Source organism: Adiantum capillus-veneris, chromosome 3 (assembly GCF_014529385.1).
Source record: "Adiantum capillus-veneris isolate H3 chromosome 3, ASM1452938v2, whole genome shotgun sequence".
Lineage (NCBI taxonomy): Eukaryota > Viridiplantae > Streptophyta > Polypodiopsida > Polypodiales > Pteridaceae > Adiantum > Adiantum capillus-veneris.
The window spans coordinates 73,186,533-73,200,819 of record NC_140933.1 but is presented as its reverse complement, the minus strand read 5'-3'; the positions used below and the strand labels follow the sequence as shown (position 1 = coordinate 73,200,819).

Here is a 14,287-nt window from a genome sequence, read left to right as displayed (position 1 = left end):
GAGCAGTTAGTTGATATTGCAGCATCGGTTCTTTCTTGTTCTCCATGAGGATTGTCTCATGGAATGTGCAGGGATTGCATGGGCCCTAGTTTCAGCGTCAACGGGGTCGATTGCATCAGGAGCTTCAGCGATGCCTTGTGGGCGGAGAGATTGATCTTCTTATGTTGCAAGATCATCTTTGTGAGAGCCGCATTAGACGATGTGGTCAGCTTTTGTGTGGTAGATATGAGCCCTTTTGGTCAGCTGCATTTGGACCTAGTGGTATCCAGGGAGGGATATGTATGACTATTGCGGACTCTTGGCAGCAGGCCACTGTGGACAAAGGTATTATTGTGCCTGGCAGGGCTCAGTGGATTACTATGCAGGTTCAGGGCTGCCTGCTTCCTGAACATCTTTGCGCCCAATGTGGCAAGTGCACGTGCAAAGTTTTAGTCTCACATTGTAGAGTCTTTGCCGCATGCAGAGCAATGGTGCATTGGGGGTGACTTCAACATGCTGGAGGACCCTCTGACAAGATTGGAGGTAGCCATGCTCCTGTGCACGGGGCTGAGTTGATAGCTTGGGAGAGGCTTTGTATAACGGTTTCAGATGTTTGGCAGCACTCTGGCTTTGTGAGGCTCCCAGAAAACTTGGCCTTTTCTCCCTCGGACCGCAGAGAGGGAGGAGCGAATCTATCTCGGATAGATCGCTTCTACGCCAGTGACCACATCTGTGACTTGGGTGGTTTTCAGAAACCCCGATACATTGAAATTTACATTCAAGTTTCCACCACTGAAAAGAGGCAACAAACTGTCATAAATGTCCTGTGAGCTTACATTATTGTCTCCACTATGTGAGAGCAAAGGCTGAACAGAATCTTCCACAAACACAACATCATGTGAAACCAAGATACGCTTCGTTTGTGGATGGTATAACCTGTAACCTTTGCTCGCAATACTATAACCAACAAAAATGCATTTGATAGCCTTATCATCCAATTTTTTGCGCTAAGTTTGTGGCACCAACGCATAAGCCAAACAACCAAACACGCATGTGATTAATAGATGGCTTTCTGTCATGCCATGGTTCACATGGAGTCATAGACTGCAAAGCTGTCGTAGGACACCTATTAAATACATATGTAGCACACATGATGGCCTCAAGCCAAAACGAATGTGGCAAAGCTTGACTCTTGATCATACATCGTTCCATCTCCCTAAGCGATCTGCTTTTCCTTTCAGCAACAAAATTTTGTTGAGGTGTATACGGCATTGTATATTGGTGTTTTATCCCATGACTAGCGAGAAATGCATTAAACTCATGAGACATAAACTCCCCCCCTCGGTCTAAACAGAGGGTGCCCATAGTACATTTAGAGACATTTTCAACCATAGCTAGAAATTGCTTGAAGCACATGAACACTTCGGACTTAGCTTTAAGCGGATACACCCATGCATACCTGGAGTAATCATCAATGAAAGTCACGAAGAAACGGTAATTACCCAAGGACGGAGTTGCATGGGTCCACAAACATCACTATGCACAAACTGCAACCTGTATGTAGCCCTTACTGAACCATCCTTTGGAAACTTCGAACGTTTTACCCAAAATACAGCCTTCACAAACATGCTTCACAAATGCTTCAATAGGCGGCAAAGAAGCAACCATATCAGATTTCTCCAAAGGTAGCAAATTGACAAAATTCATATACCCAAAACGTGCATGCCAAAGCTTTGCATCAGAAACTTTGAATCCACAACTGCATTTGCAAAATTCTTCATACACTTGTCATACAAAGTGAGCTTAATGAACTGTACATCTGTCATCCACCAATTTCACAACAAGACCAAAGTGTAGCTAGCGTAGATATAGACAAAAGGTTCTTCTTGATCTGGGGTATATATAGTGCATCAACAAGTGTGAAACAACTGCCATTCGCAACAGTCGGCACAATCTTTCCAACTCCCTTGACCGGATAAGAGGCATTGTTGGCACAAGTGATTGTATTTCCATGAAGGACATCCTCAAAGGAGGTAAACAACTCACGATGAGAGGTAATGTGCTTTGTAGCACCACTATCAAAGTACCACATGAGAATCAGTAGCAACTGACATACATGCGTTGTCACGTCCATATCTAACCCTATGTGTACGTGGACAAGCTACTTCATGACATGGGTTCAGTTCACTTCAGTTCAATTAGCCTAGCTAAAGAACTGTTCTCGCATTTTTGTGAGTCTGTTCGCAGACCGTGCATGTCTAGGCAATTAGAGTAGATGCATATCCTCTGGTTGCACACAGCATGATCATCAGATTTCTATCAGAACCCATCAAGAGCATTTTTTAAGTGAATAGACCTATTTTCCCTATTTTAGCCATTTTTCACTTATTATTTTTAAGTGACTTTTGTTGGGAACTGGGTAGGGCAATTTTGATAAGCAAGTACATAAGAAACCTAGCGCTAGCACTTTCTAGCAGAAGAGGCAGCAGGAACACCCTTGTTCAACAGGCACCTTCTCAGCAAGATCCCGCCCAGCAAATCCTAGAGTTTTGCACACTGCAGACCTAGCATTTTTCAGCCATTCCCAAGCCAGCGTGTTTGCAATGCAGCAGCTTGGCGACAGCAGGACCAGCAAATCCCCTAGCGTTTTTGCATCAAGACGAAATTCAGCGCTAGCGTTTTTGTATCAGCATGACCTACCAGCGTTTTGCAGATTCATCGCGATAAGACCCCGAATATCATCAGTTTTTTCAGTTTTCAGCAGTCAGACACCGCAGTCAGAGTCCTGAACCTTGCAGATCTCACCTTCCCGCAGCAGATCCTCGCCACATGGTCAGACCTAGCGTAGTTTGCAGTTTCAGCCAGGAAAAGGCAGATTTCAACATCTGCATTTTCAGTGCATCGTCGTCGCATCGTCGCCATCGACATCATCACCGACATAGAGTCAGAATTCAGCAAATAAAGATTTGCAGATTTCAGCCACTAGCGTTTTCAGATTTCAGCCTGTCTCGTCATCATCCTCATGGTTGTCAACGTTGTCGGCAAGTCCAAGCATTGTAGAGATTTGTGCAATCAATAGTAGACCGCTCTCACCATAGAGAGTGGAGCCTTCGGAGGAGGGTTTGACAACATTCTGGTGTCGTATTCTTCTCTCTCTGTCTCTCAGTCTCAGCACCTTCATTCACAGTGTTTACCACTTTGTTTGTAATCACTTGCACTCTCTCACTAAAGGAACGGAAGGCTCTCGCTTCCGTAAGTAAAAGGAACCTTGAGCACAGTTCGGAGCACTCATCTTGAGCAAAGTTCAACATTCACTTCCTCTGCACCTTACATTGGTATCAGAGCTTTGGTAGTGTTCTGTATCCTTGAAGGAAAGAACCACAAGAACCACAAGATTTTTTTTTGCTTGTTGCGGTCGCATGTAACCCAAGTCCACTTGGGCGTGCTGATTCCTAATCGTGTTTTTGAAGAGTGACAGGAAACCCAAGAAAGAAGGGCTTGTCCAGCCTCCCCTTGTCTCTCTTTTCACTCATTGAGAGCGGACCGTGCACTTAGCGGCCAGCCAATCGACGTGAGGTGGGAAAAAGCAACCTTGGTGTGAGCGCAAGGCCGCCAAGGGGTGCGCCCGCGAGAAAGAGAAGAGCTCGGGTAAAGAGAAGATCCTTCTCTAGCACAGATTGCAAGCTAAAGAAGAACCTCAAGAACCTCAAGAACTCAAGAACCTCAAGAACCCAAGAACCCAAGACCCACAAGAACCCAAGTTCCTCATGAACTTAAGAACCCAAGACTTCACTGTATGGTCATCACACGAAGCGGAATAGATACTTCGCATGGAGGTGATGAGCATGGCAGTGGCGAAGAAGAATTTTCCCCACCAGGAGGTTTTCTTGACCCTCCCCCTTCCCCATCTACGCCAAGGATTGCACCAAATCCTATGGAGGCTTGGTCAAGACGATGATGGACAAGGAAAAGTTACAACAAGAAGCGCAACGCGGCGCCTTGGAGCGCGAGTGCGAAGCAAGACAAGCAGAAAGCATGGCAGCCATAGAGCGTAAATACAAAGAAAGAATGACAATCATAGAGCGTGAGCGCGAGCAAGCATGCTTAGCGGCTGAAGAAAGAATTGCAGAATTGGATCACAAGCGCAAAGAGCGTGAAGAACAGAGAGCCCAACACATGCAAGAGTTGTTCCGACTCTTTTCTAGTGTGCAGGCGCAGATTGACAAGAATCCGGAGAACGAGACTCTCTCAGTCTCTTCTTTTCTAAAGCATGACACACATGATTTGCATGATAATGATAAGCATGATGATTTGGATGATCAATATGTAATTATTCACGAGCATGATGATTTGCATGATCAAGATGTAATTATTCACGAGCATGATGATTTGCATGATAAAGATGTGATTGTTCACACGGATGATGGTTTAGTTGATACTTTGTCTAGTGAAGCTAACCTCATTGCAGATTCGATAGATCACGAAGAACCGGATCTTGGCTCTCGAGTCGAGGTCCAAAGAACCCCCACAGGAAGTATTATGTGTACCAATGATTAGTCAGCATGCATTGTTCGATTGTTTCATCCGTAATGCTTTCTTGTATTTTAGTCACCGTCCTTATGTGATCCCTTTTCATAGGCATGACATATTGTACGATGAGCACGATTCACTCATGAATGAGCACGGATGTATGCGGATTACTCATGAAAAGATGAAATGTTTGCACCCAAGGAATTCAGATTCTATGTCTCTTCCTTTGCATGACACAGTTTCCGAAAGAGCACAAGAAGGATTGAGCATCAAGCATCGGCATTTCCATTGTGTTTTGCCACAGTTGATTGATTTAGATCAGAAAGTCAAGATTCGACCCTGTTGTTTGTGTGGTTTGATGAACGGTTTGGCACTCCTTCACTTTGTTCATCTGCATTGCATGCACAGTTTTTTCGAAGAAATAGTATTTTTCCAGTCACTTTACATGGAATGGGTATGTTCATGTTTTTGTGTTGGAAGTGGTTTCACGAATTTTCATCCTCGAAGATCCTTGAAGAAGGTAGACGCATGACTATCGACGAAGTTGAAGCATTGAAGGAGCCACAGATGACTTTGTCGCTTTCGGCGCGGCCCAAAGAAGCAAGTGTTGCAGACCTTTATGAAGTTCAAGTATCCCACGACCCACGCTTCAGAGTGGGCGGGCGAAGAGTCCTTTCAAGGATTCCAGCCGCTGTTGGCAATCTCCCTCGACGCCATACAGTTCGGTACCAATACCTCACTTTGAAAAGGAGGAGATGTCACGTGCACATCTAACCCTGTGTGTATGTGGACAAGCTACTTCATGACATGGGTTCGGTTCAGTTCAGTTCAGTAAGCCTAGCTTAGGAAGTGTTCTAGCACTTTTGTGAGTCTGTTCGCAGACCGTGCATGTCTAGGCACTTCGAGTAGATGCATATCCTCTTGTTGCACACAGCATGATCATCAGATTTCCATCAGAACCCATCAGGAGCATTTTTACAATGCATAGACCTATTTTCCCTATTTTTGACATTTTTTCACTTATTATTTTTAAGTGACTTTTGTTGGGAACTGGGTAGGGCAATTTTGATAAGCAAGTACATAAGAAACCTAACACTAGCACTTTTTGGCAGAAGAGGCAGCACGAACACCCTTGTTCAACAAGCACCTTCTTAGCAAGATCCCCCCAGCAAACCCTAGCGTGTTGCACACTGCAGACCTAGCATTTTTCAGCCATTCCCAAGCCAGCGTGTTTGCATTGCAGCAGCCTAGCGATAGCAGGACCAGCACCCTAGCGTTTTTGCATCAAGACGAAATTCAGCCCTAACATTTTTGCATCAGCATGACCTACCAGTGTTTTGCAGATTCATCGCGACAAGACCCCAAATAGCATCAGCGTTTTCAGTTTTCAGCAGTCAGACACCGCAGTAAGAGTCCCGAACCTCGTAGATCTCACCTTCTCGGAGCAGATCCTCGCCGCACGGTCAGATCCAGCGTAGTTTGCAGTTTTAGCCAGGAAAACGCAGATTTCAGCATCTGCGTTTTCAGCGCGTCGTCGTCGCATCGTCGCCATCGACATCGTCACCGACATAAGAGTTAGAATTCAACAAATAAAGATTTGCAGATTTCAGCCCATCTCGTCGTTGTCCTCATCGTCGTTGACATCGTTGGCAAGTCCAAGCATTGTAGAGATTTGTGCAATCAATAGTAGACCGCTCTCGCCATAGTGAGTGGAGCCTTCGGAGGAGGGTTTGACAACATTCTGGTGTCATATTCTTCTCTCTCTATCTCTCAGTCTCAGCACCTTCATTCACAGTGTTTACCACTTTAATTGTGATCACTTGCACTCTCTCACTAAAGGAACGGAAGGCTCTCTTCCGTAAGTAAAAGGAACCTTGAGTACAATTTGGAGCACTCATCTTGAGCAAAGTTCAACATTCACTGCCGCTGCAGCTTACATGCGTCATGGACACAAGGATCATAAGTGGACTCTGCACTAAAAGCCCATTTTGCGTCTACATCAGTATCACAATATCCTTTCACAAAAGATTCTACAATGTCTGCACTTGTAGTGGAACCAGCCTCTTTTACCTTCAATTTCGGACACTGCTGGATCAAGTGATCATTAGCTTTACAATAAGGACGGTGCATCTTCTTTTTGCCCTTTTCACCAGGATTCCCAAACGAAGTGCTGACAGCAGAAGCATTAGAAACAGATGATTTACCCCCCGCAGAAGAACCATGAGAAGTGGCTACATTGTTATTATCACTTTTTTTTCAGTAGCAATAAAGGCATGTTCAACTGCACATTGCTTAGCTCTGTTTTTTCTTAAAAGCGACTCTTGCAAGTTGCAACAACAATGTGCTATTATGTGCATAATGTATCAAACTTGACAACATCAAGATTTCCTTGGGTCATAAGTCTCGAAGTACAAGAAAAAGTCTGGTAAGAATCTAGCAAAGCATCAAGAACAGTCTACACAAGGGAACTGTCAGAAATGACTTTGCCTGCAGAAAAAAGTTGCTCATTGATATCCTTGATACCAACAAGGAAAGTGTCCATTTCATCTTCCTCATGCATAATCTTCATTCCAGCTCCTTACGACGCAACAATGCAATTTTAGCCTCATTGCAGCTTGCATAAAGACCATCCCAAGCCTGTTTTGCAGATTTTTGTGAGGAGTAATGGTGCACTTCGCTAATAAGGAAACCAATGCATGAGTCAGCGCATCTCTAACATCCCACTGAGCTGGAGAAATGGGTGATGCCGTATGTGGAGGTATGGGTGATGAGGTTGATGGACTTCTACTAGGTACCAAGGGTCGTCTTCAGCTTTGGCAGCAACAACCCTACTACCAAAACCTCCAACATCCTCAACATCACCTGTATCCTCAGAACCAAGGTGTACATCAATCCCCTGCACAACATTCCTAACGCCCTATAACACAAGAACATGTTGCATCATGTAAGCCCACATTGGGTAATTGTCTTCATCCAAGTTATCCTCAGCAGCAAACATCTTGAACACATTTGTGTTGTTGTCAGCCATGGCGAGTGTCTGCACCTGATGTGAAAACTGCCCGAAATGAGGACTCAGGAGAAACGAAGCAAGACCAGCACGTGCTATATAGCACAACCCGAAGAAGACTATAAGGCACCTGTTATGCAAAAAATGGCACTCACAAAAATTTTGCACAAAAGGACGAAATTGCCTGCGCAATACTGCCTGTAGTGGAAACGGAGGCCGAAATGAGCCCAAATGGAAATTCTACGAGCTCTCCCAAAATATTTGTCGTCCTGCTGACGCTCACCAAAGCTCACCCAAATCGGAGAAAGTGAGCAGGCGTATGCTGGTGATACTGGCGACTATGCCTGTGAGGACGCAACCTGCTCTAATACCAATTGTTGGAAATAAGGTTACAGGGAAACACACACAGCGTGGAGAAGATGAAGAAGCACAAGGCACACAACAGAGATTAGTATTACTTAGTGTGCGATGAAAAGATAAGTTAGCCCTAGAGTGATGGGTGTATATACACTGCACAGGGGGGAAAAACTCCCAGTAAGGGAAAAAATGCCCCGGCCGTCCTAAGTGTGTTCACACACATCACTACCACATATGTATGGTAATAGATTTGAGCCTAAATCCCCCTATTGCTATATCAAAGATCACCAAGCTCGGGATTTCTTGTATGATATGTAAGAAATGCTCAAATTAAGATGGTATAAAGACAGCTCGTGATCGAGTTACTACTTATGCTTATCAAAAAGCATAGTAACAGGGGACGCCCTTTTTCGGGCTTCCCGTCCCCACTTTTCCGTCCCGCTCTCTTTTTTACACTAAAAATCCATTTCAGCCCCGTCCCCCGTCCCCCGTCCCGGAATGTGTCCCTTGTGACTATGTCAAAAAGAGATCTCCAAGGACTCTAGATGTGGGACAATGGGTCTATTTGAAGATACCCAAAGATTCAAGCTGTTTTAGATCACCGTAACCATCATTCGCATAGATCTGCTTATGATGAGTATTTAATTAAATGGAAAGGTCAGTCTGAAAAGTTTGCTACTTGGGAATCGGTTAGAACTTGGAGCTTTAAAAGCTCAATATCCCCACTTCATTGATACATCAATGGTTCTTAAAGGGGCAAGTATGTTATGTCCCGCTTACTGGAGAGGAGATCTAATCTATGACACCATCGGGATGGGTATCCAGTGTCCCAGCAGACGCAGTGTGAACCCGGCCAGTGTGGCCGGTCACTTTTATAAAAGGAGGCCAAGGACTCATTTCCAATTATCGACACCCAATGGCAGAGTACCAGTGGTTAGCTCGTGAGGCTAGGAGTTCGAGAGGTCACCTCGAGGAGGTGAGGCCGGGTGGTATGGAACGCCCGGTCTTACAAGTGCACGCCTCCGTCCTCCGAAGCTGGCCCTTGCAAGGGGGTACTCCCGGATGGTGGCTATGGTAGGGTGGTTCGTCCGACACATGTCCATAGGCGGTCCATGTAGCCGGGAGATCGTTTCAAGTAGCATCCAGAGAAAAAATCTACACGAGCTTGTATAAGGAAGGTACATAAGCAGCACTAGCGGAAAGCAGTTTCCAAACTATCTCCAATTGCCCGAGACTTTGTGTGAGTCTATGCCAATCTTATGAATCAACCGTGTTGTAAAGATGAAATTGTAAGAGTATCAGAGAGTGATCTCTTCACAGAAAATACTTTACATGTCATGAGACTGTTTGCTACCTTCCCCATGGCACCCTCAGAGCAAGGGGTGTTACGCATAACATCGTATTACAAGGATGTGTCAACAGAAAAGCTGCATAAATCCAGACTTGGTTGATCTATCCATCTGACTGGGATGTATAACATTATGAGAATTGAGATACTAATGAAGTTCTTAAGAAAGACACAAAACAGAGGAATAGCCCGGAATCTAAGAATGGGCAGACTAAGTCATTATGTAGGACGGACCGAGGAGCAATAAAGGTGTTCCCAGATTTTCCTTAATCAAACGGTTACAGCCCTCTACACAAATTACTCCATTCGTGGAGCTCCTGGATAAGCAGGGAATTACTATTTAATAGATAGATCTCTGTGATCTTTACTCAGGACATAGTGCTTGGTTTTCCAAGAATACCTCCATAAAAGTTGTAGAAATGGTATTTTATCAGCGAATAGCTGCACAAACAGAAAAGCTGTTTAGCATACCTGTACAATTGCTGCCATCAAAAGAGCCGCAGCAATGTTTACAAGGCTCGATCCCTACATCAGTTAAAAAGTTCAGACAACTTTTATTTTCACATTAACAAAATTTCATGGTAATACTAAAGAAGTTCATGGTGGCACAAAGACATTTTATCTGTACCTTGAACATCAGCAGTAGAAGAGGCGGTGCATATAGCAGCACATTCATCTTAACTGATACAGCAACACTGCAAACCATTGCAAATAAATAATGTCCATATTATTGCAGAACTAAAATGATTTGATAATGAACCAAACACTGCTCTTACTTTTCAACAATTTCATGACATTAAGAATTCATTGTCAATACCTGAAAACAACCATTCCAGGCTTCCATCTGTTCTTCTGAAAAAGAAGAATAGAGCAGTGTGCCAAAGTGATAGCAATGCAATCGTTGAACAACCTCAGAACAAAGATAGAATGAACTCGTTTTGAGAGGCAAAGTAAGAAAAAAGCCCACCATGGCAACTGGAGCACACAAACATCAGCGATGCAATCAGTTCATACATTTTAATGTTGGAATTTACCAACTTAAGCTTTAAGACTACTCTGTCCAGATAAAAGTAATTATTTCTAGACTACTGACTGAGAAAATAATTATGCCGAAGGTTAAGATCTCTACTGTTCATGTCATATTGCACGTCTTATCAGGTGCCTTTGTTGAGGGGCTCTGCATGCAAGCATGCAAGCCTGTGGTAAAGACACTCTCAAGAGTTAAGTCAATGGCAATTGGGGAAACCAGAAACATTTCCTAGAATTTTCATATGCCTATGCTGATATAATATGTTGGCACTCACTTCATGAACGAGTGTTGCCTTCAGTATAGCTTAATTTGCCCACATCACTAAAAAACAGTCAAATAGCACCTCAAGATGACAAGATGACAGTATCACACTAAATTTTGATGTCCCAACTGCACCCAAAGAATCTACCACCATCTTGTTACATTCTGATGATGATGATGATGATGATGATGATGATAGCCTGAATCTTTGTTGAAGAATGAGTGCAGGCATAGTTCGTTCATCCTTAGCAGGCAGCGGGGAACAAATACTACATTTACCCTCAAATAACACAAATACTTATCTTTCTGAGAAGACTATTCAAGGAGTGAGGGCTAATGTGCCATTCCCAAACTTCAAAGAGAGGGCTGATGTACCTACCATGCCAGCCATTGACAAGTGTCTAAACTCTTAGCTTCCTTTACGCTAAAAACTTTACATCTCCCATACATGCAATTAAAAACAGCTTGCTAATACACTATTGCATACCTTGATAGAAGCTTTAAGACTGTCTGCGGATGAAAAGCAGATACACACAAACCAGAAAATAACTCTCACAAAAACTTTACCACTGTAGCTTGACACCAGATAACAAGCTTGATGCCCAAGTTCAAAATACAAAAACCAAAAGAACTCACCACTTTGGCTTGCCAATAGATTGCCAGCACGATGACCAAGTTGAAAATATACAAAAAGCCAAAAACAACCTGAAACCAAGTTTGACAGGGTTGTGACAGTGAGACACAACTACATGATAGCGCTTCAATTAAACAAACCCACATCTTCCCTAAATCAGAACATAAAAGGACTCCTCAGCTTTTAATCTTAAGGACCACGACTCATCTGAATATTTGCGAGCCTAGAGGACACACAGACTCACTAGAAGACAAAGAAACCACACCAAGAAAGATTGTAAGAGGACTTGTAACCTTAATAGACTTATGTACAATTTCTTTTTGGACAATTGTAATTAATTACTTCTGTGAATTAATCGAAATTCATACACATAAAGCATGAGACTTTGTATATCACACAACATAGAGGGTCGGATTTGACGCCAGGCCGCCCTCGGAAGGAATCTTTCATCATAACTTAGCTTATGATTGCATGCATCAAGAAATTGAGTTTGTAGAGCTCCTTGATAATTACTACCAACTGTGACGGCTTAGAACTTAACAAATCGCATAATTGAAAGCTCGATTTTTCCGGAAATGTACTTGCTATCCTAGCCTCACATCCAATTACACAAATTGGGTAGCCTTCGGAGAGCGAGAAAGAAATAAAGCGTTGATAACGTCTTCTAGTGGCCAAACTCGGACTATGAGACAGAATGATGCAAATGTGTGCATCCTCTGGGTATCCAAAAAAAAGGACAAAAGTATTGAAAAAAAACATGCTACAAAATAAAAGAGACTACCAAGGGGGTGTTGGTGTCTATACCTGTGTAGGAGGGATGAGGGGGATGGCACTCTACATCTAATGGATGTGAAACCACGTGTAGGGGAGTACAACCATGATATGCAGAAGACTAGATAGCTCCATCAGGTAGCAAACTTGACGTGTAGTATGGCATGCATAGGTAGGTAGGGAGCAAAGGTCCTCGCAGTATAGCATGATGACAAATATATGATACGTATAATCGCAACTCATGTCTGTAGAAACCATACTAAGTACATAGAGATCCCAAGTTGTTCTTTGGAGCAAGGAATATGTGATTAACTACTGTAGAGAGAGCAGCACAGCTACCTTGCTCTAAAGCAGTAGTTTACCTCTTACGGCCTTCAGAAGAAAAAACATTGACCACAAAAGAACTTGTCACAAATGTGATGACGTGGCTGCCCATGTGTACACACACACCCTGCACAAAGCTGGAAATGATGATGAGACTGGCTGAATTTGGACCCTGCTGACGTGGCACTGCAGACCCGCGAAACCCGGAAACCTGCTGCTGACATGGCAGTTCGTAAAATCCGGCACAGATTGCGGGCGTCCGTACTGCTGACGTGGCAGCGCTTTGGGGCAGCTTTTCAGCTACGCAAAACAGTTTGCTTTATTTTGGGGCTCAAGAGAGCTTGAGAGAGAAAGAGCCTTTGCTTTATTTTATGAGGGCTTTATTTATCAAAGCTTTTAAGTTAAACAGCTTTTGGGCTCTACTTTTAGCATCCCTCTAAATATGTGAGCAGGCCTCTCACAACTCAGAGCATCTGCACACAGAGTCTGAGTGTGAGCGCCTGCCCGCACTCTTGTACTTTGAACACAGATTAATACAAAAAGAAATACCTGAAGGGGCGCCAATCTTTGGGGCCAATATCTCTAGGCACGAAACTCCGCCAGGCCGGTGTCGAATCAATTGTGAACTGTTTGAAGTGATTATTTGTGGTGTCGTGGTAGATTCTCGACTTGGAGTGTCCAAGTCTGTTACAGTGGTATCAAAGCACGGCCGATTTCTCTTCTACGGGAAATCTGATCCCTTTTTTTTTCTGCGGCACTTACGACTTTAGGCAAAGATCAGTCGACTCCCTCTGCTGACAGGATCACAACAAAGATTCGGGCAAGGAGTACGGCCCGCCTCGGCCTACTCTGGCGGAGCGTCGAGAGATGGAGCGTCAACGATTGATCGGCGACGCAACAAAGATGATGCTCGATTTTGCGAAGGATCCAAAATTTGCAAAATATATGAGCGAGACCTCTTTCGATGAGGTGCACACGCAGTGGCAGAAGAACACAAAACCACCCCCCGAACCCGCTCTCAAGAAACCTCCTACCCTCAGGAAGTATACAGACAAAGAATTAGTAGAGGTGGTTGATGCACGAATTGCTCAGCTTTTTGACGCGTAGAACAAAGTTAAAAAGCATGACATAAAGCAAAAGAAAGGCATTGACTTCCCGGGTTATTTGGGTAGTCAGTCTACTTTTGAAAAGGCAAGAAAGTAGAAGAAGCGTGCTCAATTTGAAGGAGTACCCAGTTCTTCTTCTTCTTCTTCTGACAGTTCTTCTAGCTCATTTGACTCGAGCGAAGAAGACAAAAAAGGCAAAAAGAGAAGCAAAAAGCAACGCTTTGGAAAGGGAAAGTCCGAGAGTTTAAGAAAGGTGGATAGTCAATTAAATTTGACCCATTTTCTAGTTATAGAGATGCTTCGAAGGCTTTGTCTTTTGTACAGCAGTTTGGCATTGCTTTCGCGGGAGGGCATTACTCAAAGCACTCTAAGATTTAGAGAGCTGCCTCTTACTTTAAGGGGAATGCTCGAACTTGGTGGTCCACGCTTCTATTAAACAAGACTGCGCCAGTTAAATGGCTGAAATTCAAGAGGCTTTTTATTTCTTCATGGCTGACTCGAGAGTATGAACGCGATATACAAACTACTTGGAACCATCTTCGGATGACCAAGAAGGATACAGTGAACGCTTATTGCGAGAGATTCTGGAGCTCTTTTCTACCTGCCTCTTCATTTAAGAAGATCTCGTTCAAGAAACAGATTGAGCGGTATACCTTGGGTCTTCCTACAGAGATCCGAGATCACTGCTTAGAACAAAATTCAGCTTCCATTCAGGAGTTGATGAGTCATGCGAAACGGGGTTTTGCCATTCACTCTTGCAGTTTGACCTACCCCACTGATGAGATCATGACACAAAGAGCCGAATAGACTTCGATAAATGAAAGTAGAAAGAGGAAGAGCAATCCAAAAAAGAAAGATGCACTACCCAAACTCACTCCTCAGGAGAGAGCTCGCTACATCAGGGAAGGGAAGTGCTTTGGATGCGAGGAACTGGACATAT

General features: G+C 43.8%; 1 protein-coding gene across 3 annotated transcripts in view; it reads right to left on the bottom strand.

The window, feature by feature from the left end:
* The window catches only part of ALG3 (asparagine-linked glycosylation 3), a 96,337-nt gene that overhangs the window by 6,557 nt on the left and 75,493 nt on the right, over positions 1 to 14,287 (bottom strand). For all 3 annotated transcript variants that reach the window (XM_086508726.1, XM_086508727.1, XM_086508724.1), the window contains exons 4-7: positions 11,149 to 11,217; positions 10,039 to 10,196; positions 9,850 to 9,916; positions 9,693 to 9,746 (exon numbers count right to left, since the gene is read on the bottom strand). In XM_086508726.1, the coding sequence (XP_086364852.1) occupies positions 9,693 to 9,746; positions 9,850 to 9,916; positions 10,039 to 10,196; positions 11,149 to 11,217 (348 nt within the window). The remainder of the gene's footprint in view (positions 1 to 9,692; positions 9,747 to 9,849; positions 9,917 to 10,038; positions 10,197 to 11,148; positions 11,218 to 14,287) is intronic.